Source organism: Rhinatrema bivittatum, chromosome 16 (genome assembly GCF_901001135.1).
Source record: "Rhinatrema bivittatum chromosome 16, aRhiBiv1.1, whole genome shotgun sequence".
Lineage (NCBI taxonomy): Eukaryota > Metazoa > Chordata > Amphibia > Gymnophiona > Rhinatrematidae > Rhinatrema > Rhinatrema bivittatum.
The window spans coordinates 18,833,139-18,860,889 of record NC_042630.1 but is presented as its reverse complement, the minus strand read 5'-3'; the positions used below and the strand labels follow the sequence as shown (position 1 = coordinate 18,860,889).

At 51.3% G+C, this 27,751-nt stretch overlaps 2 protein-coding genes across 3 annotated transcripts; one reads left to right on the top strand and one right to left on the bottom strand.

Annotated features, from left to right (window-relative positions):
• Positions 1-296: 296 nt before the first annotated feature.
• Positions 297-22,246, top strand: ACADVL (acyl-CoA dehydrogenase very long chain). 2 transcript variants are annotated; one of them, XM_029580726.1, is made up of 20 exons: positions 298-689; positions 12,373-12,433; positions 15,825-15,899; positions 16,027-16,099; positions 16,312-16,376; positions 16,517-16,651; positions 16,816-16,960; positions 17,049-17,178; positions 17,449-17,574; positions 18,462-18,660; positions 18,770-18,874; positions 19,034-19,120; positions 19,287-19,349; positions 19,460-19,561; positions 19,665-19,762; positions 19,846-19,918; positions 20,155-20,227; positions 20,344-20,416; positions 20,644-20,719; positions 21,589-22,246. In XM_029580726.1, exons 1-20 carry the CDS (start codon positions 628-630, stop codon positions 21,724-21,726), a joined length of 1,959 nt encoding a protein of 652 aa, XP_029436586.1. In that variant the 5' UTR covers positions 298-627; the 3' UTR covers positions 21,727-22,246. The 2 variants fall into 2 exon arrangements, with proteins under 2 accessions (XP_029436587.1, XP_029436586.1); XM_029580727.1 differs by lacking the exon at positions 15,825-15,899 and having other exon boundaries at positions 297-689; positions 21,589-21,726.
• An 837-nt stretch (positions 22,247-23,083) lies between these two features.
• On the bottom strand, positions 23,084-24,896 carry LOC115078090 (probable G-protein coupled receptor 148). Its single transcript, XM_029580728.1, has one exon. It carries the CDS (start codon positions 24,830-24,832, stop codon positions 23,804-23,806), a length of 1,029 nt encoding a protein of 342 aa, XP_029436588.1. The 5' UTR covers positions 24,833-24,896; the 3' UTR covers positions 23,084-23,803.
• Between the last annotated feature and the right edge of the window lie 2,855 nt (positions 24,897-27,751).

Below are 27,751 nucleotides of genomic sequence, written 5' to 3'. Positions count from 1 at the left end.
GGAGAGAAAGACAGGAGGGCAATAACCACAGATAAGAAACTGCTGGGGGGGGGGGAGGGGAAGGGCAGGAGCCGATAAAAGAGGGTCTCTTGGTGACCGAGGAGCTCCCAGCTCCTCATGGGAGGAGGGAAGGGCGCCCTTTAACCAGCCCTTCCCTCCCCCGGGGGAGGGCCGTGAGTGCGCTGCCCTGCAGAGGCGGAACTCGAGCTCCCGGCGTGCCGCGCTGGCCAGGGCAGCCTGAATCGCGTCCGGGGCAGCCCGTGACCTTGTGCCCCGCGCGCCTGCGCAGACCGCGCGCGCGAGCGCTCTGCCTGGCCGTTGCCGCCTAGACCGAGCGCGACGCGTGTACGCGGACTGTCCTGCCAATAAAGTTTCTGGGAATTGAAGCGGCGCATCGAAAGGGGGAGAGAGAGAGCGAGAGGGCGGAGTAAGGCGGAAGCTCGGGCGGAGGGAGGGAGAGATACACACGCACGCCCCTGCCGACAAAAGCTCTTTGGAGCTGGGACAGAGAGCGTCTTACCTGCGATCGTGGACCTAGAGTCGGTCGCAGGCAAACACAGAAAGAGGCCGCCCCCATCCCCCTCCTCCACTGCCCCAGAGAGAGAGAGAGAGAGAGACCCCGGCAGGATGCAGAGTGCCCGGCTGGCCCCAGCCCTCTGCCAGCAGCTCCTGCGCCTCTCCGCCCGCCGGTAAGCACGATGGCAGGCGCGGGAGGGGGCGCTCGGACGGTGCAAGCAGCGCCGCCGGCCTTGCTTTGCACAGCCCGGGGCATTGCCTGCGTGCCTTGTTGCACCGATGCGCTGTTTGCCTTACTTTGCGCCGAGTTTCTCAGCCTTTTGTATATGAGCTGCGATGCACTATGTGATAAGTTTGGGGGGATGGGGGGGTGATCGTGGTACTGTCCGATCCACGGTATTATCTGGTGGCTCTGTGTGTCTCTTGGTGTCGTGCGGTGATGGTGTTAACTTGTGCCCATTCTATAGTATTATCTGGTAATTGTGTTACTGTATCCGTCTGTTCCACAATATTGTGCAGTAGTAGATCTTAAATATCTTATCACAACTCAACAACTTCCAAATACATAAAACTGTATCATATTTTACCAACCCCCAGCCTTGAATTAAAAAGTTAAAATATCCTTGAAGATATTTATCATCGCTCATTACTTTATTTATTTACGTGTTTTTATATACTGGGATTAGTTGGGAACATCATCTCGGTTTACAGTTAACTTAATACAGCAAGGAGCTTTACAGAGAGCAGGTAACAAAGTGTAACATCAGGAAACTGCATATAGTGTTGATTAACCGTGAAAGAGGAAGATATTTACAGGGGGGATTACAAGGCATATTCATAAGGAGGGGTGGGTGTGAAGAAGGGGGTACATAGGGGGGTTTAGGCGTAAGCCTGTTTAAAGAGCCAGGTCTTGAGGTTCTGTTTGAATCTTTTTGGGCAAGGCTCTTGGCGAAGACTAGGGGGCATCTTGTTCCAGAGGGCGGGCCTGGCGAAGGAGAGGACACGTTCTTTGGTGGACTTAAGTTTTGACAGTTTAGGTGAGGGCGTGTGCAGCGTGGCGCGGTGTTTAGCTCTGGTGGGTCTGTCATGGGTACGGAGTTGGAAGTGTTCTTTGAACCAGGGCATGTCCTGGTTGTAGATAGTTTTATGGATGATGGTTAGCGATTTGTAAATGATCCGGGAGTTGATTGGCAACCAGTGTAGGTGTTTGAGGACAGGGGTGATGTGATCGCTTCTGTGGGCATTGGTGAAGATGCGTGCTGCAGCGTTTTGGAGCATCTGAAGGGGCCGGAGGGCATATTTGGAGAGGCCTAGGAGGATGGCATTGCAATAATCAAGTTTGGATAAGATGGTGGCTTGGAGGACTGTGCGGAAATCATTAATGTGGAGCCGGGGTTTCAGTTTTTTTTAGCATGTGAAGCTTGAATAAACCATCTTTCAAGGTGGAACTGGTGAATTTTTTTAGGTTGTGGTTATCTAGGATGACACCAAGGCTGCGCTCATGTTGGGCAAAGGAGGTAGGGTGGGAAGGGTTAAGTGTGGGGTTAGTGTTATGGAGGGGTGAGATAATAAGGAGCTCTGTTTTGGTAGTATTAAGGGCAAGGTAATTGTCAGCGAGCAGGGAGCTGATAGCTGAAAGGGCAGATTCCCATGTTTTCAAGGCATTGGGTATGGTATCATTTATGGGTATGATGACCTGAACATCATCCGCATATATAAAGTGCGGAAGGCCGAGTCCGGATAGGAGCTGACATAGGGGAAGGAGGAAATATTGAACAGTGTGGAGGAAAGTGAGGATCCTTGGGGAACACCCTGTAACAGTTTGACAGGTTTTGATTCGCAGTGCCCGCTTTTTACTCTGTATTGTCTGTTAGAAAGATATGATTGAATCCAACAGAGTGCGGAGCCAGCTATACCAATTTCTCTTAGGCGCTCAGTTAAGATGTTGTGATTGACAGTATCAAATGTGGAAGATATGTCCAGGAGGGCGAGGATATATGATTGGCCTTTATCAAGGGCCTTCAGGATGTGTCAATCTATAATATGATTACATTAAATCAATGTACATGTTGATACTTGTCATATTGTAAACCATTGTGATCTTTTGGAACGACGGTATATAAAATGGATAGATAAATAGTTGTGTTGCTGTGTGCGCACATTTTACAGTATTATGCATTGCATTACTGTGTGTATGCACATGCCACGGTGATATGTGATAATTGTCTTTACTGTATGTGCATGTTTCAAGGTATTATGCGGTAATTGTTACTGTGTTCACCCGTTCTACAATTGTGCGGTAATTGTGCACGCGTTCCACGGTATTATGTGGTACTTGTGTTACTCTGTGTGTTCCATGGTATTATGCACCTCACTAGTATTAGAGAAAGGAACTTAGTTTGGTCCCAAATCTGTGATACTCCCTTCTCCTCAATATTGGATGATGAACAAAATTGCTAGTCTTCCGAAAACTACTGGAAATGTGGCTGTTTGAAACTGCCATCCCATCTCAAAATGCTGCTTAAAAATGTGTGTGCCTGACAGTACCGTGCTCTGGCCCTCAAACGTTCTTACAGTGTGCCACCATCCTCTGCTTATTAAATATATATCAGCGACTCTCCAGAAAAGCAAAACGTTCCATCTACATGTGCTTTTAGCACAGCCTTTTGTGTAAAATTTGGCTGCAGGTTTTATTTTTACTGTTTAGTGTATTTACCACAGTCGTCGTCCTGGTAGAACGAGGTATCTCTGGCACAACCACACTCAAGCCAGGCATCCTCCCTTCCTCACCCCCCTCCCTCAAGGCTCTATTCTTTCATCCTCTCTGTTCAACATTTATCTGGCCCCGCTGAGCAAGTTAATCAGGGACTGCAGAATCCCCTTCCACACCTATTCTGATGATCTTCAGCTGCTCTGCCCTCTGGGTGCTGACCCTGACTCAGCCATCCACAATGTGACTACCTGCCTGATGAGGATTGCAGACTAGTACCATCTCAACAAACTGAAGCTTAATTCCCAAAAGACAGAAGTACTTTAGATTGGAAAATCGGACTTTTCTTCCTGCTCCAAAATTCTTTTTCACTCAATGCACAATTAAGCTCTGGAATTCATTGCCAGAGGATGTGGTTAAGGCAGCTAGTGTAGCTGGGTTTAAAAAAGATTTGGATAAGTTCCTGGAGGAGATATCCATAAACTGTTATTAATTAATAGGGAATAGCCACTGCTTGTTGCCTGCATTAGTAGTATGGGATCTGTTTAACGTTTGGGTACTTGCCTGTTACTTGTGACTTGGATTGGCCACTGTTGGAAACAGGATGCTGGGCTTGATGGACTCCTCGGTTTGTCCCAGCATGGCAACTTCTTAAGATGTTTTTGTTCTGGAAGGATCTCTAATACCATATAGCCACCAGGTCCACCGCCTGGGTTTCATCCTAGACTCCAAGCTCACCCTGGAAGCTCAGATATGGTCCCTTGCTAAACTGCCACCTTCCACCTTCGCCATCTGCTCCTGCGTATGGCACCGTCATTCAAGCCTATGTAGTCTCCTGACTAGACTCCTGCAATTCCCTTTTACGTTAGCCTTCCGAAAACAATTCATTCAGGCACAGACCCTGCTTGGTACTAATAAATTTGAACCAATCGTTCCCCCCCGCCCCCCCCCCCCATTTCTCAAGTCTCTGCACTGGCTGTCGATCTCTCGCCACGTCGTCAAAGTTCTTTATTGATAAAGTAGAACATTTGATAGATCAGTTTCTGCCAATTATAGATTCCGCAGTTGGGAATCGCACGTGATTCATCATGGGGAATTTTTTACGACATTTCAACATGTTAGGTCCAACAAGCCATCTCTAGGCTTAACTCAGCATATTGATTGGGGTGTTAAAATTGGTTAGGGGATTTGTTTCCCCAGTTCTTTCTAATTTGGTGAATTTGTCACTATCAGAAGGTGTCCACGTAATATATGGAAGGCAATTGGTAAACCAATCTCTGGTCTCCCCTGCTGAAAGAGCATGTTATAAACGATTATGATGTAATTTTTGTCTGTTACATGTGTGTTGATTTTTAAGGCTGTTTGATTGTAATTCACTTAGGATATTAGATCAGCAAGTATTTTACATTAAATTCAATTCAATTGTGCCTTCCTTCAATTCAGACTCTTTATGTTATTACTCCGTACTTTATGTGCTGTTATATTTCTGATTGATTGATCAGGAACAAAAGCGCTATTGCCACCCACACCTTATTGAATGTAGAGCACCGAGTCCCTGGAAATCCACCCTAACAGCAGTAGAACTGAAGCCGTGCATTTACATATGCAGTTACCTAAAGTTCAAGTGGCTTCCTTTGATTCAGACTTTGAGGCGATTATTCTCTCTGCTCTCTTCCTATCAAATATTTGGCCAAAGGAACTAGGGCTCCCTGTCCTGTTCATTGGTTGATCTGTTTTGGTGGACATCGCCTTCAAGCCAATGATTTATCTTTTGGTGGGGGAAGTGAAATAAGAGCCACAATTTTAAGCCCTTCTCCCACCCAGCTCTGATCTCATCAGCCATGTGATTCCTGCTAGGAGTGATTGCCACCGGGTCTTGAATCAGGGTTCCGGGCAGCCAGCTCCTCACTCTGAGCCATTGGGAGCCCTGCCCGATGCTTGATGGACACAGTTGAAGAGACCTGGGAGCAGAGCTGTAGGCATGCACGATAGCAGTCACTGTGGCACACATGCACAGAAACACAGTGATTGCAGACTGTGCACACAGTAACAATTACTGTGCAATACTGTGGATCATTTGCACAGTAACACAATTATCATAATTGATTTCTTGCTTTTCCAGCCAGGGAGCTTATAACATGTTACAACAGACCAAGGCTATGTTTTCTTTTATGCAATGAGAAATGTTGCCCAGATTGGCCTAGTGTCTACCAGAGAGGGAGACGGAGGCCCTCCACCTCCTAGTTCAGAAGGCTTAAGAGACAATGGCCTTTGCCACAGGCCAAGTAAGCGTCTCCCTGGTCTGGGGCTACTTCTTTGGTCCCCGTCAACTGGATGGCCTTAACCAGGCCTGGTTTTTGCTCCATGACATCAGTGAATAAAAACATAAATTGCCATACTGGGTCAGACCAAGGGTCCATCAAGCCCAGCATCCTGTTTTCAAAAGAGGCCACAAGAACCTGGCAAGTAACCAAACACGAAGAAGATCCCACGCTACGGATGCCAGTAATAGCAGTGGCTATTCCCCAAGTCAACTTGATTAATAGCCGTTAATGGACTTCTCCAAGAACCTATCCAAACCTTTTTTGAACCCAGCTACACTAACTGCACTAACCACATCCTCTGGCAGCAAATTCCAGAGTTTAATTGTGCGCTGAGTGAAAAAGAATTTTCTCCGATTAGTTTTAAATGTGCCCCATGCTAACTTCATGGAGTGCCCCCTAGTCTTTCTACTATCCGAAAGAGTAAATAACCGATTCACATCTACCCATTCTAGACCTCTCCTGATTTTAAAGACCTCTATCATATCCCCCCTCAGCCGTCTCTTCTCCAAGCTGAACAGCCCTATCCTCTTCATCCTTTCCTCATAGTGGAGCTGTTCCATCCCCTTTATCATTTTGGTCGCCCTTCTCCAGTGCCACTCTATCTTTTTTGAGATGCAGTGACCAGAATTGTACCTGCATTTCTTGTACCTGGCAGTACAAGTCCTTTGTTGCAATGGGGTAGAACCAGGCCAGGCTGAGTCCACCCTTAATCATCTGGAGGAAGTTGGTAGCCCTGCCTTGGCTTAGGGATGCCAGCTCTGGCTGGACCTGTTCTTGGAGAGTTTCCTCACAGAATGTTAAAGGCTTTGAGGACCTGTGCTTATTTAAATTCCTTTAGTATTGAGAGAGCTGCTTTCTGTGTGTGTGTATCAGAGTTTTCAGATGCACAGAGGCATCATGGCTCCCCCCTTACAGCATTGTAAGCTTACCGCCTCTATCGATGTCAATCACAGATGTACGTCTATTTGAAGTGCTATGGGGCTTGGAGCTTGCTTTACCTTGGAATGTACTTTAAATGGTGCGTGTCTGTGTGGGGGCGAGCAAGTTAATTCTCTTCCATTATTTAAAAATAGCTGAAAAGAGGGGAAAAATAGTGTATGTGCACGATCACAGAATGACTGATGCATTCAGAAATGCGTTCACTAGGACTTTTAAAGAAAGTAAAAAAAACAAACCCCCAGCAATACACTTCTAAATGCATTTGGAACAACTGGGCTTGCTGAAAAAAGGTCCACTGACTCTTGCCATAGGCTTCTTGCAGAAGTAAAACTCTTATTCTTGGGCAGTCCTCTGAGAGTATCCCTTCCATTAGGTGGAGACAGCCTGACTGGGAAACCTGGTTGTAAGTGCCCAAGACAGAGGCAGAAATACCCAGTATGGCTAAAAGAATTCACGTCCCCATCAGGTGTGGTGCCTTTAAAGGCGCCCGATAATAATAAGGTAGACTTTGGTACGCAAGGATATGTTTGAAATTTTAAGAGCAGCTACGGGTGTATCTGTTGCAGCATCCAGGGCAATGGCAAAAGAGAGAACTAGCTTCCAATCATCAGATTATGTCTGGGGCATCTCCTTGAGCGATGGCTTAGCAATCCCAGCAGCTGCAAAATCCATGGGGGGAATCCACGTGTACCCCGATAAGCAGTCCCAACAAAGAGAAAGTCTGCATCAGTTGTGGCTTAAGGAGTGAAGGGCGGCAACGGAGCGAGCATGCAAACGCCGTCCCCAAAGAACCTTGGAGATACCCCAGAGGCATGGATTGGGTGGGAAAGTGACCCAAAGCAATTCTGCTCTGGCACAAGACAGAGAATATCTAGGGTCTGTGTTCAACACAGGATGAGCACCTGGGTCGCTAACCCGAGCGGGCTTGATAAGATGACAGAGGCAGCAGGAAGAGTAACCGGAAGACCACGTCTCCACACGCTGAGGTGAAGTTCGGTATGAAGCCTCTTTTACTTTCCTTTCTGCTGCGTTGGGAGAGAGGAGCAGGAAAGGGATCTCAGAAAACCCGAGGAGGCACAGCAGCATAATATGTGGTACCCGACCAGGGACAGCACTGACCAGCACCAAGACCTGAGACATGTCCCTCAGTCTGTACTTCCTGTAACCTGCACCTTTACTTATACCAGTTTTGTAAAAAAATGTCCTTCTTTTCTTACCCTTTTATTTTAATTCTGTATATTACTTTGGCAACGCAATCAAAATTGTCATGCTAACAAAGTTATGTGAATCTGAAGATAACTCTCTGCAGAGTCCAAATGTTTCATGTTTATGGTGGCTAATAAAATACAGGCTCTGTCGAGGAGTGCCTGGAGACCCAGTTTGTAGTTGGTGAGAACAACAGATACCGATTTGAAAGGCTGGGGGACCCACTATCAGAAGCTCACAGGCCAAGGCCGTTGGTCTCTTGGAGAATCCCAGCCGTCAACAGGTCAACTAGATAGGAGAGCCACCTTCAGAGCTCATCCACGGGCTCGCATGGGGCAGATCAGAGAGTAAGGCAACATAAACTGGGCGGGGTGGAGGGGGCATCTAAAGCAGAAGACTAAATCGAGAAGCCAGCAGTATCTTTGGGTCCAAAAATGTCTTCGGATATCTCATGGCAAATGACCGGAAAAACTGACCACCTCAGCAGAATGTCAGTTTCCGCAGGAGAATGAGCTCAGAGAGCTAAACTATTTTCATAGCTTTGCATGCTCGGGGAGCGCCGGAAATCCCCTTTACGACAGCTCAAACCAACAGGGGCTTGTGGCAGTCCAGAACTCGACCTCCCGAAATCCGTACGCCTTGCTGATGGGTGCGTTCTCGGCACCCTGGAACTTCATATTGGCGAAAAGTTTTCTCCCAGTCTTATGTTACCCACAGTGTGTTTAAAAAAAAAAAATAGTAATGGAAAGCAGCACAGTCGTAGCTCTTCTTCCAGACCAGCAGTAGCAAACTTGTGGATTTAACACATGTAAATGTGACATACTATTGTAGCAATTTTCAAAAGCCACTGGGTCTGGGATCTGATGCTCTGAGCTGCCTCCTGAGCTGGAACCCTGCAGTCATGGGCCCTATATTTAACCATAACACAACTAGTTAATGAGCCAGCCCACTCCACAGGACACACCCTGGACCTGGTACTTGCCCTATTCCAATTTTTAAACAAGCGGCCAATCAAAAATATACAAACCACTACAACCCAATGGAAAAGTCCACCCTCTGGTGCATTTTGAATTGTTCCCACCCCTACTAAGAAAACCAAGCCGGAAGAGACCACAAGAGGGGTCTGACCAACATCATACCTGAACCCAGAATCTCTAGTGCACGCCCTCCCAAGCATAGCAGAGAAAGTCCTTACCCCCTCTACGGCCACCCTGGTATATAACTAGGATGCTGACCTCACATAAGCCATGGAGAAGATCGCCCCATGGGAAACTTCCCACATCAAAAACTGCAAACCAGTCTCTTGGTGTACTCCCAAGCTAAAAGAGCAACGAATTGTGAGGAAGCTGGAACAGGAATGGTGCAGATCAAAATCCCATCCAGACAAGATCAAATGTCATTTGCATCAGAAAACCTTCTGCAAGGCCACCACCAAAGCAAAGAGATTCTGTTACTGAAGAACAATCAATCAAGCCAACAATTCACCTAGAGAACTATTTAAGGTCATCAAAACTTCTGAAATCCACTCCCCTCCTTCCCTCCACTCTTACAACTGAGACCCACTGTAACAAACTAGCCAAATTCTTCACAGAAAAGATTGCATGCGTCCAGTCCAAGCTAGACAAGGAAACGATGGGAAATCCTCTACAAACACAGTAGCCTTCTCCGCCGCACTCCCTAACCAACTTCGCCCTACTACTGGAAGAAGATGTAGATGCTCTGCTCACCACCCTTAAAACAAGCAACTGCCTTGAAGACCCCTGCCCCAGCTCTGTTAATCAAACAGGCTCATGTGGGATTGCATCCAGACCATCACCAACGCATCACTAACAGAGGCCCGTCTTCCAAGAACAATAAGACCCAAACTGAAGAAACTTAATCCAGATCCAAACAACTATTGCCCAGTCTCAAATCTCTCCTTCCTGAGCAAGATTGTGCTATTTCATCTCTTATTATCTGCTCTTCACCAGTGCCCTAGACCCCTAGCAATCAGGCTTCCGACCACAACACAGCCCTGAATCCATACTAATTAGTTTGGTAGATGAACAGATTGTGGCTGGATCATGGTCACTCAGCAATATTAATGCTCTTGGATCTCTCAGCAGCCTTCAACACAATTTACTACTACCTCTTCATCTCCAGACTGAGCAGCCTAAGAGTGGCAGGTCCAGCCTCTGGCCTGGTTCACATCCTTTCTGTCTGACCACACCCAGTCTGTAGCACTAGGAGCAGCTTTATTTAAGTCTCATGCTCTCTCCTGTGGAGTGTTGCAAGGTTCCATCCTTTCACCTACAGTCTTCAACATTTATGTGACCCCCTCTGGGCAAGCTCATTGGAGGCTATCAAGATCTGTACTACTCCTGTGCTGATAACGTACAGTTACTGATCCCTCTCAGCACAAACCAAGACATAACCATCAACAACCTCAATGGCTGCTCAAGGAAAATAGGCAATTGGCTCCATCAAAACAAACTAAGCCTGAACCCCAAAAAGACAGATGCTTGGGATCAGAAGAAAAGAAACCCGGTAACCCTCGACTGAACAACCCTAACCTTCAGCCTTCAAGGACAGAGTCTAGCTTCATACTAGACGCCCAGATCCAAGCAGTGACCACAATGGTAAAGCTGAAAAAATAGCCATCTCCGACCCCTCTTGAATGACAATGCTTTTGCAACTATTGTCTAGGCCTCAGTAATCTCTTACCTTGATTACTGTAATTCCGTCTATTCTGGAGTCCCAACACCCTAAATCAGCGCCTGCAGCTCCTACAAAACTCTGTAGCCCGCATGCTCTCAAAGACTAACAAATCTAACCACATAATCCCTGTTCTGAAAGCTTGACACTAGCTCCTGACGTTCTGCTGCACCAAATTCAAACTCTTAATCCTAGCCCCGACCTACCTCAGGAGATCTCTCACTCCCTGTTTACCTGCTTGCCCTCTGCACGTACAAACCTAGGCATGACTGGAGGTGCCATCCCCATAATGATAAATGCACCAGGACGAAAACCTTTGCAGGAACTCCCTTCTGCCTCACATTAGACTGGCCCCACATCCTTCAGGAAACTGGTGAAGCCCCGACCAATGACACAAACACCCTGCTAAAGCTTCTGTATTGCAGTATTGAAGTATGTTGTACTATTTATAGGATATGCTACTGAACTATTATACTTCCACAGGACTGATCATCCATACTTAAATGTGTAGCCCACTCGATAAGCACCATGAGGTATTGTTTCAATAACTCTTGTTTGCAACTTGCTCTGTCCCAACCAATGACACTAACTGCTAAAGACGCTGTATAGAGCCCCTTAACTATATGGCACTACCCACGCATAATGTACTACTTATCAGATGCCCCTTTCTTCAGAAATGCTAATTAACTATCGCAATTCCATGAGACTGCACCCACTGTTAACGTGTACCTTACAGAAATTGCTATTCTGTATTATGTTAATTCTATTTGTAAGATGGAACAGTGTCATAATTAAATGATGATGATGATGAGGTGCTTCCATCGTGCCATGACTGCGACTTCCCCGCTAACCCCTCCAGCGTTTGCGAGTGCGGTCTCTGCAGCAATCCTCAGCTCCGGCTGACCAGAGGAATGGAAGACTTGAGTCAGGGGTCCAACTGGGGGACCTTCTGCGCTGAGCCCACAGGCCAGTCCTCTGAGGGCATTCCTGTGGGAAAGGAAGCCCTTAGGACAGAAACAGTATTGGGAAAAAGACCGTGGTGCAGCCGAGGAAGAGCTCCAGAAGTTTGGCCTGCTTCACTGATCGAAAGCAGTGCGTGAGGGGGCTTTCTCCTGCGGCAGTGGATTCTTTCCCAAGAGTTTGGGTTTTCTTGCAGAGGGGTTTGAAAAGAGTTTTTAAGGAGTAGCAGGATAAAAGTTCCAGCTTCTGTTGTCAGCGCCGTATGAGGCGGGCATTGCCTGGAGCCCTCTGATGCTAATCCTCATGTGGTTAGATTTTTGAGAGCAGTGGGTAAGATTAGGCCTCCCTGGAAAGCTGCTGTCCAAAATGTGATGGAGTCTCCCCTTGAGCCCCTACAAGACCCATCTTCTAAAGATTTTTATTTTTGGTATTTATCCAGGAGAGCAGATGGAAGCAAGGGAAATGAACTTGCTCTCTTGTACATGAAGGAGGCCTTGACCTGTTTCCAACTAATAGAAGGGCGGACAGCCCATGGTCTGGGCTATTCTGAGAAACCTGATTAAGAGAGGACACTTCACGCCAGACTCCCTGCCCATCCCTAGCTGTGCTATGGAAGGCCCCCTCATTCAGTCTGTGGAGGTGTCCATCTTTGCTGTGATGTCATCAGTAGACGGGTGGAACGGAAAGAGCTGACATCACTGCTCCCGCTGCTGGCCACAAGATGGCTGCCCCAGCAGCTGGATTTCCATAGGCTGGTTTGTAAGTAAACCAGCTCCCCCTGCCAGGGGGACACTGACACAAAGGCTGCCCGTTTGAAGAGGCAGGTGTTTAAAACATAACTGTGTTTGAGTTTTAATTGGGGGGGGGGGGAGACCTGGAGATGGAGCCCCTCACCACTCCTTTCTGAAGGGGATGCATAATACAAAGTTGAACTGCCTGTGTGTGTTGGTTTTCTGCTGACACATCCCAGGGCTCAGATTCAAATTGATTCCTATTTTCTCCTGTACCTTTCTCCATCTGCAGGGGATGCCGTGCTCTGGTGGCCCATGGAGGGGGCCGCTTCTATGTTTCTCAGGCTGCAGAGGTAAGAGGCTGCGAGCCCTGGAGGGGGGGGGGGGGGGGGGGGGGGGGGAACGAGGTAAGGGGCACTGAAACGCCTAAAAGACAGGTGGTAGCGGGGTAGGAGACACTGAGGTCTGGAGGGAGGGGGGAGGAGGGAAGAGAGACTAGAGGCCGGTAAGAGGATGCTGGGAGTTGCATGGAGGAATGAGGAAGCCATGGTGGGATCCAGACAGAGGTAGGAAGGGAAAGGGGGAGGTCCACACTAATCATTTCAAGAAAAATTGAACTGAAAGACGGGGGATGAGAGAGACTGGGGTTGGGGGGGAGAGAGAATAAAAGGGGAGCTGAAGAAAACTCTGTCCTAGAAACTTAGAAGGTGGCAGCAGATATGGGCCAGGAGGCCCCTTCAGTCGGCTCTTAACTTCTTCCTCTTTACAGTGTCCTGGATCCCTGTTGATCTTTGCTTTTCCCAGGCCTTCCTCAATTCTCTGGCTCTTTTGGTTCCTGGAAGGAGACCTCCTCCACCACACCTCCAACTTTGAGCCTCAGTATCATGACCCCCCTTGTTCTAGAACTTTCTTGTCAATTAAAACCTTGGGTGTACCTCTTGAATGTCTCTCATTTTATTCCCCCTCTCCAAGGGGGTCTCAGAGGGCACCAGTTTGGTAGCCCTTCTCTAGGTCACCTGTACTCCAACTTACATTAGTCTGGTCCTTGGCCGGGAAGGGGAAGGGGCGTGCACCAGGGCTCCTTGGTAAATCCTGCAACCATGAGACCTAAATCCCACCTTTGTGCAGTGACTCTCTCCTCCCAGAGGCTGTGAGTGCTGCCACTGCAGCATCCCACAGCCCCCACTTGTGAAGATACTGACCAGAAGGGGGTCAATCCCTGAGATTCTTCACCCACCCACCCCTCTTTCCTCGCAGCGAACACCATTTAATGCCACCCTCAGACCCGTTCCTAGCACAGCCAGGCCCACCCCCAGGCCTGCTCAGCTTTATTACTGACCCTCCTACGCAGGTCGGGATCACCTTGGCAGTCCAGCTAAACCACATCCAAGGCCGATTTTCTGGACTCTCAAACAAATTGATCAGAATTGTTTGACACAGTCTCCCTTTCTTTTTCATCTCTGCATCTTTTCTTCCGTCTCATTCTTCCTCCTCTCTCCATCGTTCTCTCTCTCTCTCTCTCTCTCCTCCTGCCGCGCTGCAGTGACTCACTGAAACATTTTGTCCTTGGGCCTGCAATATGCTTTAGTTGAGAACTGACACCTCCTACCGAAGGCTTCACTGGGTGAAAAGTCATCCTACACGTGCCCCGGGAATGTAGGGGAGAGGTCACGCCAAGACGCACACACACATGCATTGCTAATGTCCCGTGTGTTGGGGGAGGGGGAGCTCACATGAGTAACAGGTGACTCTTCCTGGTGGGGGGGGGGGGGTCCTTCCGTGGTGCCGCTAGGCCGAGACTGGCCTGCCTTTTCCACAGCCGCGCCTAGGAGAGCTTTGGCTTAAGTTGATTCTTGCATTTCTGTGGGACCAGCTTCCCCGAATAACTCCATGTTCGGTTTCACAGCAGAGACTGGCTGTCCCTAACAAAGCTGGGTGTTTTAGGGCACGCCTGTTCAAAACCTTTGTACCTTTCCAGCTCAGGATCAACAGGTGCACAGAAACAAACAGAGCTGGCTTCATAAAATACAGGCTGGAGGGAGGGGGGTGATAGGCCTCGCACCCCCTTCCTGGATTTTGTCTCAAATGCAGGACTCGGCAAGCATGCTCGGTTTGTTTCAGGCCGGTTTTAAGTCATCCCCCTTATTCCCACCAAGATTAGTTTTTTTTTTTAATATTAAGAGCTGGTTGGGCCCAGTTTATCGAAGAGGGGATAGAGTCTGTGATTTCAAAACTTCGCACCCCAAGTCTGGTCTCTCGATGGCAGATTCTTCCCCTGCATGCATGCAAGGCCCTTTGGAGAACTGAACGATGGCAGGAAAAATGTTTTAGAACTAAGACCGCTGGTAGAGAGCGACTTGAAATGGACTAGAACCAAGGGTTTCATCTTTAAAATTTGCAGGTTACAAACCTAGTATTGCATCCCCCTCCCAAAAAAAAATCACACACAAGTATACAGAGGAGCAATGGCGTCAAACTGAGAAACGTCTCTCTTGTTAAATACCTTAGAAAATGGTTTTAAGGTTTTGCACAGGTGATACTTTACCCCTGCGAGAACGCCATTGCTCGTCTGATAAACGCTGGCGTGACTGCGGTGAAATTGGGTCCTATGTCCCACACAGGGGTGTGCTTTTGGGAAAAGGTGCACCAGTCATAGCAAATATTTAAGGTTAAACTTTCCATGGGATCCCGGATTTGTCATACTGGGACTTCTGCCTAGGGATGTGCAATCGTTTTTCCCGAATTGGGCAATGTCAACGACATTGCCCAATTCGGAATGGTTCGGAAGAATCGAAAAAACGATTTAATTTTTTCCAAAGTTTCGGAAAAAAATTCATTTTTGAGTTAGTGCGCACTAACTTGAAAATCGGGGCCCCCGAACCACGGGAAAAATGAAATTCCCGTGGGGGGGGGGGGGGGGGGGGCGGGGCTCCGAAACGAAGCCAGACACGAAATGTTTACCCGAAGCACATCTCTGCTTCTGCCCGGGGATGGAAATGGGAAGAAAAATGTAGCTGTGAGGGGAGGGGTTTTGTGGACTGGAAAGGAAAATTAGTTTCTTACCTGATAATTTTCGCTCCTGTAGTACCAAGGATCAGTCCAGGACACCTATTTATTATGGGAAAGTTTCCTGGCAGAGAGGAACGGCTGCAGGCCAAGATTCCACGAGATCCAGGAGCTGCTTCTCCAGGTCCCTGCCCAGGATTCTTTTCATCTATTGCAGGCCTCTTCGCCTGTGTTTTTTTCCTCTGTCTGCTTCTCTTTCTCCCTTTCACTTCCCTTGGGCTCCTTTCTCCCCAGGGCTCCAGTCCGGTTCATGCAGATACCATTAAAGCAGATGCAGCCAGTGAATTTCCTTTTTCTCTGTACTTTGACGTACAGCCTGACTGTCTGCGAAGGGTTTACCAGAGCTTTCTGAAACTTCTATTTCATGTTGTAATCTTCAAATTCTTCTAAAGTTCTCTGCATAAAAATCAAGGGAGATAAAAGTCTCCAAGAGAGTCAGTGACAGAGCTGGGGATTAAAGTTAAGGCACAGGGAGGCAGTGATTCATCTCGGGATCACACACAGGCAGAGCTGGGGATTAGGACTCACTCCCCCCCCCCCCCCCCCCCCCAAAGATCATGCGGTCAGCAGTTATCACTGTAATGACTCGTAGTCCACGGCCCAAGCAGATCCCAGCACGGGAGGGACCTCCAAGTTCCTCCCCCCAGTGCCACTCACCGGGCTCTTTCCTCTCTGCAGGCCGTCATCGATAAGACGGGGGTGGGCATGGACTCTGCATCCCCTACCGCTGCAGCGACAAAGAATCCCGCTATGGTGCGTATCCCACACGGCCTAGCATCGCCGCCTCCTTGCTGCGTATCTGTAGCTTTGTGATGGGTCCTGCTCCCGCTGCTGAGTGCTCACTCGCTCGCCGTTTCTCTGTCTTTCTCCCTATTCCCAGGAGAACAAGTCCTTCGCTGTGAACATGTTCAGAGGAGAGATGATCACCGAGCAGGTCTTCCCCTTCCCCTCGGGTAAGAAGAAGCACCCCGGGCAACCGCTCACGGCTTGCACAGGGGAGGATCGGCGCCACCCAGCCCCTATCCCTGTGCGCTGACACGCACACGCGCACACACACACGTATGGTTCCAGTAGCTTTCAGAGAGACGTTCCCATGTACCCCCACGCGTGTGGAATACACCCAGATAAGCCGCAAACTGACCCGCGCTCTGATTTCTGCTTCCAGTCCTGAATGAAGAGCAGACGCAGTTCTTGAAGGAGCTCGTGGGACCCGTCTCCAAGTTCTTCGAGGTAAGGACGAGGTGGGGCCAGAGATGCCCGTTGCACCTTTAGGTACCTAGAGCAGCCACCCGCCTACTCAGCGGGCACCTGGGCGGTGAAAGCGCTCCATGCCCCCGCTTTTCTGAAACCTTTCCCTCTCCACCGTCCAGGAGGTGAACGACGCAGCCAAGAACGACGCCCTGGAGAAGGTGGAGGACGGCACAATGAAGGGACTCAAGGAGATGGGGGCTTTTGGGTTGCAAGTCCCTTCTGAGCTGGGGGGCCTCGGCCTTACCAACACCCAGGCAAGCGAAACCACTTCCCTAATTGTCCTTCACCTCTCCCGTTGTACCTCTGGCGTTTTGGTTTGGGCGCCGGTTTAGCTTCCGTCTGCTTGTGGATCTGTTTTGGTGGCCTCGGACACGGGCAGTGACCCCCCCCCCTTATTCTCCTCTTATCTCTCCTGCAGTACGCTCGGCTGGTGGAGATCGTGGGCATGTATGACCTTGGCGTGGGCATCACACTCGGTGCTCACCAGTCCATCGGCTTCAAGGGCATTCTGCTCTTTGGCAACAAGGTGCAGAAGGAGAAGTACCTCCCCAAGCTGGCAACGGGTGAGCGAGATGTGCCCCGGGGGTGGCGGGGGGGAGAAGAGGAGCGGAGTAGAGATGCCACTAACCGTCTCCCAACCTATCTGTGCAGGGGAGACGATGGCGGCCTACTGTCTGACAGAGCCCTCCAGCGGCTCCGACGCGGCCTCCATCAGGACCACGGCGGTGAAGAGCCCTTGCGGGAAGTTCTACACCTTAAATGGGAACAAGATCTGGATCAGGTGAGCAGTGGTGGGTGGGGGATAACAGGAGAGAGAGAGACGCATCACGACAAGGAGCATCCATCGGTCCAAGTCTGAAATTAGGAAGCTGCTCTAATCCCAGCCCCTCCAAACCACAGATGCCCGCACCTTAAAGCGAGCTGAGCTAAGAGGGAGTCTCGCTTGCTTTTGGCTGGATTTGCCATGCACGTATTCCTGGCGTGACACAGGGGAGCACCTGTGCTCTCTCACTGCCTTTGCTTTTATTTTTCCCCCCTCTCTCCTTCGCAGCAACGGCGGTTTGGCTGAAATCTTCACCGTCTTCGCCAGGACAGCTGTGCAGGACGAGAGCACAGGAGAGGTGAAGGACAAGATCACGGCATTCATTGTGGAGAAGGGGTTCGGGGGCGTGAAACAGTGAGTAAACTCCCGGGCACTGCTCTGCATGGGAGGAGGGAGATCCAGCATGCAGAGGGATAAAGTGGAACCAGAAACCTCCACACAGTGAGATTAGGAGTTGAAAAGCCAGAACTACAATTCCCAGAATGCAGTGGGAGCAGATAACAGCAGGACCACAGACTGTAGCAAAGAGCAAAACATCAAGGGGTGGGGAAGCTGGAGCTACGTTTTGGAGCAGGAGGTCAACACTGGGAGTTAGAGGGCAGGAGGTTGACATGGTGGTGCAGGGTTTGCTGGGAGCTGTAGTTCAGGGCAGGTCAGTGCAGTGGCCAGATGGGACTGACCTATTTTATAAGTCCTGGTCTAATATCCAGCTTAAGCAAGACAGGATGCACAATTCTCCTGTCTTTCAATTCGGCTGTACACGGGGGAAAAGACATTCGACTGGATTTCATACATGACACACGGGCAGTTGTAATATTTAAAAATAAGGAAGATGCATGTTCTGCCTCCCCACCCCTCCGTCTCCCGGATCCTTAAATTCATTTGATGTGCACACAGACTCCTCCTCCTCGCCTATAATCTCCATCTCGCTCTGCCCTTAGATTCCCCTCTGCTCCTTTCCTCCTTTCTATTCCTCCCCTCCCCCTCCTCTGGGCTTTTCTCGCTTTCTTGGGACACAGTAAGCGCGTGCTCTCCCCCCCCCCCCATGATGCGGTGCTTCCGTTGTCGTCGGGACACAGTCTGGGAGCTGCCAGGGAGGAGGAGGAGGAGGAAGAAGATTGCCCGCTCTGAAGCTGGGCGGCGCAGAGCTCAGGGCGGGAGGCCAGCATGGGGCAGGGCTTGCAGGGAGGTTGTTTTTTGGTTTTTTTCCACCACGGCGTTTTGCTCCCCCTTCTCTCCAGGGGGCCCCCGGAGAAGAAAATGGGCATCAAGGCGTCGAACACGGCAGAGGTTTTCTTTGACAACGTGCGCGTGCCGGCGGAGAACGTGCTCGACAAGGAGGGCGCCGGCTTCAAAGTGGCCATGCACATCCTCAACAACGGGCGTTTTGGCATGGCCGCCGCCCTCTCCGGCACCATGAAGGGCACCATCGCCAAGGCGGTGAGGCTTCTCCCCCTCTCGTCCAGCTCTCCTCCTGGCGCATCCCGCACCCCTTCTCCAGTCTCTTAACGTTGGTTTTATTCCCTTCTTTGCGATCTTTCCCTCGCAGGTGGACCACGCCGCCAACCGCACTCAGTTTGGGAGCAAGATTCACACGTTTGGGATGATCCAGGAGAAGCTCGCTCGCATGGCGGTGCTGCAGTACGTGACGGAGGTGAGGGGAGCCGCAGGGGTTCGCCGAGGAGGAAGAATATCTGGGAAGGTCGGGAGGAAAGCAGTAACTGAATGTTAGCCTCTGACCTCTGCTCCCTGTGCTTTTTTTTTTTTTTTCCTGTTTATCCCATGACACCCCCCACCCCCTCCTGCCCTGCAGTCTATGGCGTATATGGTCAGCGCCAACATGGACAGAGGCGTTAAAGATTTTCAGCTTGAAGCCGCCATCAGCAAGATCTTTGGCTCTGTAAGTACTTGAGGGTTTAGTTCACAACCTGCAGTCCCAACGTCTCCCAGCTGCAGGTGCCGTAGGACCTGGTGTAGCAGTCCCTGCCTCTCCCAGCAGGAGGCACCGTGGGACGTGCAGCCGAGACGGTCGTGTGTCAGCTGTCTCTTAATTCTTCTCCTTGCAGGAGGCCGCCTGGGCAGTGACAGACGAGTGCATCCAGGTCATGGGCGGCATGGGCTTCATGAAGGTGAGGGCTCATGGGGGGGGGGGAACCTACCCTAGCGAGATGAAAGGGTTGAATTCATGGTTGGAGTTGCGCTGCCACCCCCTGATACTCCTCCTTCTTCCTGCCTGCAGGACGCCGGGGTAGAGCGTGTCATGCGGGACCTGCGTATATTCCGCATTTTTGAAGGGACCAATGACATCCTGCGCCTGTTTGTGGCCCTGAACGGGTTCCAGGTGAGTATGGACCTGTGCCGGCCCAGCCGCCTCCTTCCTCTTCTTTGTGTTTTTGTTTTTTTTTTTTGTCCTCTCTGAGCCTCCTGGTCCTCTCCCTCTGCAGAACGCCGGCAACCAGCTCAGGCAGCTGCAGAAAGCGTTCAAGAACCCGCTGGGGAATGCCGGGGTCCTGGTGAGCGAGGTCAGCAAGCGGGTGAAAAGGTACGGCATGGGGTGGAGGAGGAGGAGGGGGGGTGGGACGCAGCCAGAAATCAGGGTAATCTCCCTCCCTCTCCTCCCTGCAGGAAGGCTGGCCTCGGGACTGGCCTCAGCCTGAAGGGGACCGTGCATCCCGAGCTGCAGAAGAGTGGGGAGCTGGTAAGCGTCCATAACCGGCGGAGACATCCGAGCGAGCCAGGATTGGGCGGTCCTCGTAGTAATCTCCCCTCACAAGGGTCACCACCGCTCGCTGCTGCTGTATTAATTTGTTGGGCATGATGATGATGATCAGCTCAGCAGCGCCTGGATGCCCCTGTAACGGGGGTTGGTGGAGGGAGATGGGGTAGAAAAGTGAGGAGGTGCAGGCATGTTGATCCGTTCTTCCCTCCCTGTAGACGGTGCAAGCTGTAGAACGTTTTGGAGATGCTGTAGAGGAGTTGCTGATCAAACATGGCAAGAAAATCATAGGTAAACTTCCCCCGCTGCATGCTGGGACCTTTAGTCTTTGTGTCCGCTCTTGTGCACACTCCTGCTGCATGCTGGGAGCTGTAGTTCCTGTGACCAGTTGTACTCTCCTCCTGCAGATGAACAGTTCCTGCTGAAGAGAGTGGCTGACTGTGCGATTGATCTCTACGCCATGATTGTGGTCCTCTCCAGGTGACCCTCATAGCTGGAATCCTTCTGGGGGGGGGAGTATATGGGTGAAAGAGAAGCCTGTCTTTGCTGGAGGCAGGGTCTCCAGCTGGCTGAAGAAAAGGGGTGGATCTAGAGCTCCCAGTTATACTCCCTGCCCCTTAGTGTTTCTGGGGCTGGTATGGGAGAGAAGAGAGTGTGGAGTGGTTAAAAGGATGTTCAGGGGCTGATGCAGACTCTTCTCCTCACAGAGCCTCCCGTTCCCTAGACCTGGGGCACCCCACAGCCCAGCATGAGAAGATGCTGTGTGACAGCTGGTGCATTGAGGTATGTGGCACACCCACACATACTGCCCTCACCACAGCAGCCCTGCAAGCTTCACTTCCATACGCTGCTCTCACCACAGCACAGGCAGCAGCCGTACAAGCTTCCTGCACACAGGCAAAGGCCCCTACCAGAGCAGGCACAAGTGCAAGCTTTTCTCTCTCACTCTGTCTCACTGCAGCACAGGCAGCAGCCGTACAAGCTTCACCTCCATACACTGCCCTCACCACAGCATAGGCAGCAGCCGTACAAGCTTCACCTTCATGCACTGCCCTCACCACAGCACAGGCAGCAGCCGTACAAGCTTCACCAATCTATGCACATACTGTCTCACTGCAGCACAGGCAGCAGCCGTACAAGCTTCCTGCACACAGGCAAAGGCCCCTACCAGAGCAGGCACGAGTGCAAGCTTTTGTCTCTCACTCTGTCTCTAGCAGCATCTTACGTTTTCCTCATGCTCCCTCCAGAGTCCAATCGGCCTGTACCAAACTCTGTCCCCTTGTCAATGCTGATACGCAGGACTCCTCCTCTTTCTCCAACCCACTCTTTAAAGGAATCCCCTGCTGGGGTTGTACAGAACAGGAGCTGCGATCAGGGCTGACCCTGGCGTGCTTCAGCTAGAGCGGCATCCCTCGCCCCCACGAGATTGAGCAGAGTAAGGGCAGGCGCCCCGTAACCGCCTCGTGCAGCGTTACTACGTGTCCCGCCCATGCTCCCGTCGGGGCTGTGGCGGCAAAAGCAACGGTGCCCTGCTTTCCCCCTATCTCTAAGGACAGCCCTGCTCAACTCTCCCACCTAGCACCCTCACACCTCCTCCTTACAGCAGGGGTCGTAACTTCTCTCTCTTTTTTTTTTTCCCTCATTCCCTGTAGGCTTCAGGTCGCATCCAGGAGAACCTGACAGCTCTGAGCGCAGCCTCTTCCAAACACCTCTTCAAGACCCTGAGAGGGATCTCCCATGCCCTGGTGGAGAATGGCGGGGTGGTGACGCCCAACCCGCTGGGCTTCTGAGCGGCTGGGGCTCCAGTCTCAGGCCCTGAAGCTGGCCTCTGCCCGCCTCACTCCTGGGCTGAGAACTTGACTGCAGCCAGCATGGAAGGGACGGCCTTAACGAACATCACCCCTTCCCCCGGGACAGTGGTCCTTAATTTAATACCTCTTCGACCTGTGGCCTTAATGCCATCCAGCTGCTGCTGTTACTGTTTGATATCCAATGCTGTAACCATCTCCAACCAAGAATGAGCCTACTCCCCCCCCTGCGCTCTACGTTCCCAGTACTCCCGGGGGTGGCAGCTGCTGGCACTGAAGGCCTCTCCGTTCTCTTGCGTTTGCACAGTCAGCTGCCAGGAATGCCCTTAGGGCAGGCCTCTTCCAGTCTGGCCCTTACCCGGCAAGCCATGTTCCCCTCCGACAGTGCCTTTCCTGGCTGTGGTGAAGCTCCTGCGACGGGGCTGGCTCTCATAAATGCGCCTCTATCAGTTCCTCACCCCCTGCTGTTCTCTGTGTAATAAAAGATTATATATTCCCACTCTCTCTGCTGCTGCTTTTTCCTTACTTCATGTACGGCTTCTGGACGGAGCACCGGTGGGCAAGCTGAGCCCTACGCCAGGACTAAGCTTGTAAACAACAACTGGGCCAGTGGTGGGCACTAGCGTCCACTCTGGCGAAGGGGAAGTGACCAGTGGGCTGCCCTGGGAGCAGTTCCTTGCAACACCTTTATTAATAACAGTGCAGAGGGATTCAAGAGAAGGTTAGAAACAAAAAAGGAAGGAGCTGAAGAATGCTCATAGCTTTAGCACCTGAACAGGGTCAACTCTTGCAGGTAGGGAGGGGGCCTACCCATCTATTAACCTCATTATCAGTTAGAAAGAGCTGTCAGGTAAGAGCATAGCTCATAGGGCAAGTGATGCGTGTTGACCCTCACATTGGATCTTGCCCTCCCTGTGGCAACAGCAGCTGGGAGTGCTGCGGAGATGGCAGTCACGGCCCTGGGGGGAGTCATGGTCATTGCGTAACGCTGATGCCTACTGGCCACATTCAGGCCCATGACCGCAGCACGAGCCAGGGGCTTTATCAGTGCAAGGACTAGCCAACGGCTATTGGATGAGAATATAAATAGGGGGAAAAGGCCCCGGCCAGCTGTAAACGTATTTATTTTATTCATTTATAACTTTTTCTATACCGAAGTTCAAAAAACAGAGTTAATTATCACTCCGGTTTACATGAAGGTTCATAGTTACCCCACCTTCCAAAAAAAAGCTTAGCTCATTGGAAGAGCAGAAACGGAGCATGGCCCCTAGCCCAGGCTGAAGTCGGGGCCTGGTTCAGCCCCTCCAGCTGTACTGCCCCCCCCCCCGTAGGCAGCAGGATGAGTCTTCCCTTCCAGCAACGGGCAGAAAAAGATGCTGCAGTTGGCCAGGAGCCCAGCTGGATATGTAAATGGGCATTAGGCGCACACACACACGCAGCCAACTGGCACCCAGCACAACAGGTGACTCACCTTCAATACGTAACAGCTCCAGCACAGATTACATATTTAACATTTTTTCTTTTTAAAGCGCAGCATGTGCTGAGGTGCACGGTGTTAACATTCATTTTTAAATGAGAAACGTCCTACAAAACCAGTTATAGACAGGGTCACCAATCCTTGCTCTGCTTCGCCCATTCACAGTCGCGCTCTGTAAGATCCCAGGTCCTCGGGTAGGGGCTCAGGAACGAGCAGCCTTGTGGGGCCTGCCTCCGAGCAGGCGTGGCTGAAGTGAGGAGCCAGATCCGCAGCAGCCCACCGGGATGAACAAAGCTGAAGGGACGAATGGAGAGGCAGAAGGACAAGGACAGAAAACACAACCTGGCTTTGACCAGGCGCTGCACACCTCCAGCAGTAGAAGACCATCAGTTTTATGTTTAGAAGAACAAAACAGACGCAAGCTGGAAGTCACCCAAGTACAAGGCCAGCCTCAAACATCTCACCTGCAGCAAAGGAAGGCCTGTGGCAATGAGGAACATGCTGCTCGGAGCAAACTATATTCTTCTCCGCTTTAAACCAGGAATAAAACTTCCGTCTGGATCCTTAAAAGGTTTGACCTTTTCAGCCGGCAGGTCCTCGGGCGGGTAAGAGTTGACAGAGCGAGGATAGTAAGAGACATCTCTCCCTTGCGTGGACGACGAATCCCACACAAGCTGCCTTGCCCTTTTTGGTCCATGTGCAAACACACTTCACCTTCTCGGCGAGGCAGGGGAATCTGCGGTGCATGTGAGGCAGGAGCTCCTCCTTCCTCAGGCCATAGATGATGGGCCCCAGGCACTGTGCCAGGCTGAAGGCAACGAAGTTGATGGCCTCACACAGGTCCCTGGCACTTGGCCTCAGCACACCACTGTGCACCAGCCCCTGCAGGAGATAGTTGACAAACGTGGGGATGATGTAGACCCCCAGCTGGAGCCCATGGAGAGCGATAGTCTTCCAGGCATGACGATTGTGCTGGTTGAACACGCCAATGCGCCTCCCCTCCAGCAGGATCCTGCAGTAGCTGAAGGCAATGACCAAAGTGCAGCAGGAGATGAGTAGTATCTTCAGGGCTGGCTGGACCTGCCCCACTGGGGCCTCGCTTTGGAAGGCCAGGGAGCATGGTTTAGACAGTACCTCTGCCTTTGGCCTTGGAGTCACCACCACCACTGGGATGACAAAAGCCAGGGCCCACATGGCTGTGCCCAAGAACCAAACACAGAATGGGCTGTTGAAGCTGGCGTATCTGAGAGGATGGCAGATGGCCAGGTAGCGATCAATGGCCATCAGGGTCAAGGTAAGGAGGATGCTGGAGGCGCTGGTCATGAGGGCTGCCAGAAGGAGCCTGCAGGACAGTGTGGACATTACAGCACCAAGGTAGAGCAAAAGATAGAAGGCACTGCTCAAGGCAAAATACACCACCCCGGAGAAGAGCAAGTGGAAGAGAAGGATGAACGAGGCCTGCGCTCTCAGCCGCCCCTCGCTCAAAACGGTCACGTTGATCAGCAGGTTGAAGACGATCAGCAGGAAGAAGGAGGCGAAAGCAGCCCCCAGCCGCATCCCCGTGTAGCCATCTGCCGTAGTGGTCTGAGAGGTGTTCAGGTCCGAGCACATTCTAGGAGTCTCTCTTCACAATACAGCTGGAGACCTCCCGGCGCAAGAGCTCAGAGAGCAGAGATCTGGCAACCGTTTCCTGCTCCGCTCTCAGCAAGGGCTGGGCTGGGGAGCGCTTGCAAAACCTCCCCCCCCCCACCAATAGAAAGGCGACAGAACGTGAAGAAACCACAGAAGCAGCTGAAGCGACAGAGTGGAGAGGCCTCCTCTACCCCGGGCTGTGGTGCAACTGAAGTCTGGAGAGGTACTGGGGGCGGCCCACGCCCTCTGCACAAACGCAGGAGCGCGCCGCTCCGAAATGTACATGTGAAAGAGGATGTTAGAAGGGGAATTTCACATGTCAGCACATAAGAGAATCTATTTTAATTACCTCAAAACGGTTCACAAGCAGCGTTTGCTTTTTTCTGCTGTAATCCCCCCCCCCCCCCCCCCCCCCCCCAAAAAAAAAAAAAAAAAAGCCTATAGCATGAAGGAGATGTTGTGTTTTTTTTGTTTTTTTAAATGTTTCGTGAGAAGTCCTGACTGGGGACTCTCAGAGCTCAGATGTTTCCATTCCCTGCACTCTCAGGGGTAGATTTTACAAATTTGCGCATGTGTACTTTTGTTCACGCACCAGGCGCAAACGAGAGTACGCAGGATTTTAATAGATACGCGCATAGCCGCGCGTATCTTTTAAAAGCCGGGATCAGCGCGTGCAAGGCTGTGCAAAATTGCCAGACTGTGCGCGCCGAGCCACACCTCCTGCCTCCGTTCCCTCCGAGGCCGCTCTGCAATTGGAGCGGCCTCGGAGGGAACTTTCCTTCCACCCCTCCCCTACCTTTGTTGCACAAGTTACGCCTGCCCAAGGCAAGCGTAACTTGCGTGTGCCAGCGCAAGATTCCCAGGCCCGGGAGCCGTTTTGGAGGCCTCAGCCACGCCCCCGAAACATCCCTAAGCCGGAACCATGCCTGTATCCCCGCCCCCAAATGACACGCTGCTGTGACATGCCCCCGACACGCTCCCTTCCCCCCCCCCTGGAAAGCCCCGGGACTTACGCTCATCCCTGGACTTGCGTGCGCCGCCGAGCCTACTCAACATAGGGTCGGCGCACGCAGGGGGAACTTTGGGCAGGATTTCGGGGGGTACGTGCATATCTTATGCGCGTACCCCTTTGAAAATCTGGCCCTCAATTATCAGAGCTACTCTTAGGGCTAAGACGTTTCCAATCTCTGCACTCTCAATTCTCAGAGAGACTCTCAGGGCTGAGACGTTTCCATTCCCTACACTCTCAGTCCTCGGAGAGATTCTTAAAGCTGAGACATTTCCATTCCCTACACTCTCAGTCCTCAGAGAGACTCTCAGGGCTGAGACGTTTCCATTCCCTACACTCTCAGTCCTCGGAGAGATTCTTAAAGCTGAGACATTTCCATTCCCTACACTCTCAGTCCTCAGAGAGATTCTTAAAGCTGAGACATTTCCATTCCCTACACTCTCAGTCCTCAGAGAGACTCTCAGGGCTGAGACGTTTCCATTCCCTACTCTCTCAGTCCTCAGAGAGACTCTCAGGGCTGAGTCGTTTCCATTCCCTACACTCTCAGTCCTCAGAGAGACTCTCAGGGCTGAGACGTTTCCATTCCCTACACTCTCAGTCCTCAGAGAGACTCTCAGGGCTGAGACGTTTCCATTCCCTACACTCTCAGTCCTCAGAGAGACTCTCAGGGCTGAGACGTTTCCATTCCCTACACTCTCAGTCCTCAGAGAGACTCTCAGGGCTGAGACGTTTCCATTCCCTACACTCTCAGTCCTCGGAGAGATTCTTAAAGCTGAGACATTTCCATTCCCTGTCTGCACTCAGATCAGTCCAGACTCCTGGGTTTTGCCTCCCTGGCAGCAGATAGGGGACAAAGTTTCACTGACGCTGTACACAATGCACTGTGGCACCTGCAGTCCCTCTGTATTTCTGTCTCCAGCAGATGGCAGATGGTGTAAAACCTGCAGTGTGAAGTACAGAAAAAGAGAAGCTAGCTCTCCAGTTCTTCCCGGGGGTTGTTAGGTCCTGGTGTGGCCATCTCCCCTTGTTTAAGGCAGACGAGCAGGGGCTGGGTGACCCTTGATGATAGCTCAGGCCCAGATCCTGTAGGAGAGTAGAGCTGGTGGTCCTGATCCCTCAGCCCCCCCCCCCCCCACACGAGGCAGCGCTGCATTTCCGGTCGCCTCTGAACTGGGAAGTATTGAATTTCTGTGCCAGGGCTAGCTCAGCAGTGGATGCACTTTTAAAGCTTAATTTAAAAAAAAAAAAACCCAAAAACCCCCACAAGCAAGAGCCACCAGGAGACAGTGGAATCGTTGCGCCAGTTACTCAGGGCCTTGATCGCTGCTTTAGAACTGGGCAGGCTGGGGTTTCCCGAGGTTCGGGTAAACAGGGTGGCAAAAGCAGCGCGCTACTCAGGCCGTGTGGCAATGGCGCAAGGCAGACAGTGCCAGTGCTGTTCATGTGCACGCTCGCGGTCGCGCCTAAATTCTTGTATTCTGTGTGCATTCCAGGTGGGGAAGGCACTTCGGGGGAGCCCAGCGCTAGACTGACAGCTAAACGAGCCTCATGGGTGACAGGGTCAGCGTGGGGATGGTGGCCATTTTTAATTCCATAGTAGTCAGCGGAAGAGGCATGGGAATCCCCTCCTCCGCTCTTGCCAGCGGAGGTGCCTTGTACCGAGGCATCATCTCCGGTTCAGATAGAGGTCGTCTGCTGGTTCTAATTTGCTTTATTCGCAAAGCTTTGTTTAGCGGGACAGGCAGGGAGAGATGCTGGCTCTTGGCTCCAGGCATTTTCGGATGCTTAAGAGCCGAGCTGTTGAGAGGTTTTTCAGGCCTTCGGTAATTTTTCAGTGCCGGATGTTAAACAGATCCGGGCCTAAACGGGCCGAAGGTGCAGGCAGGTTT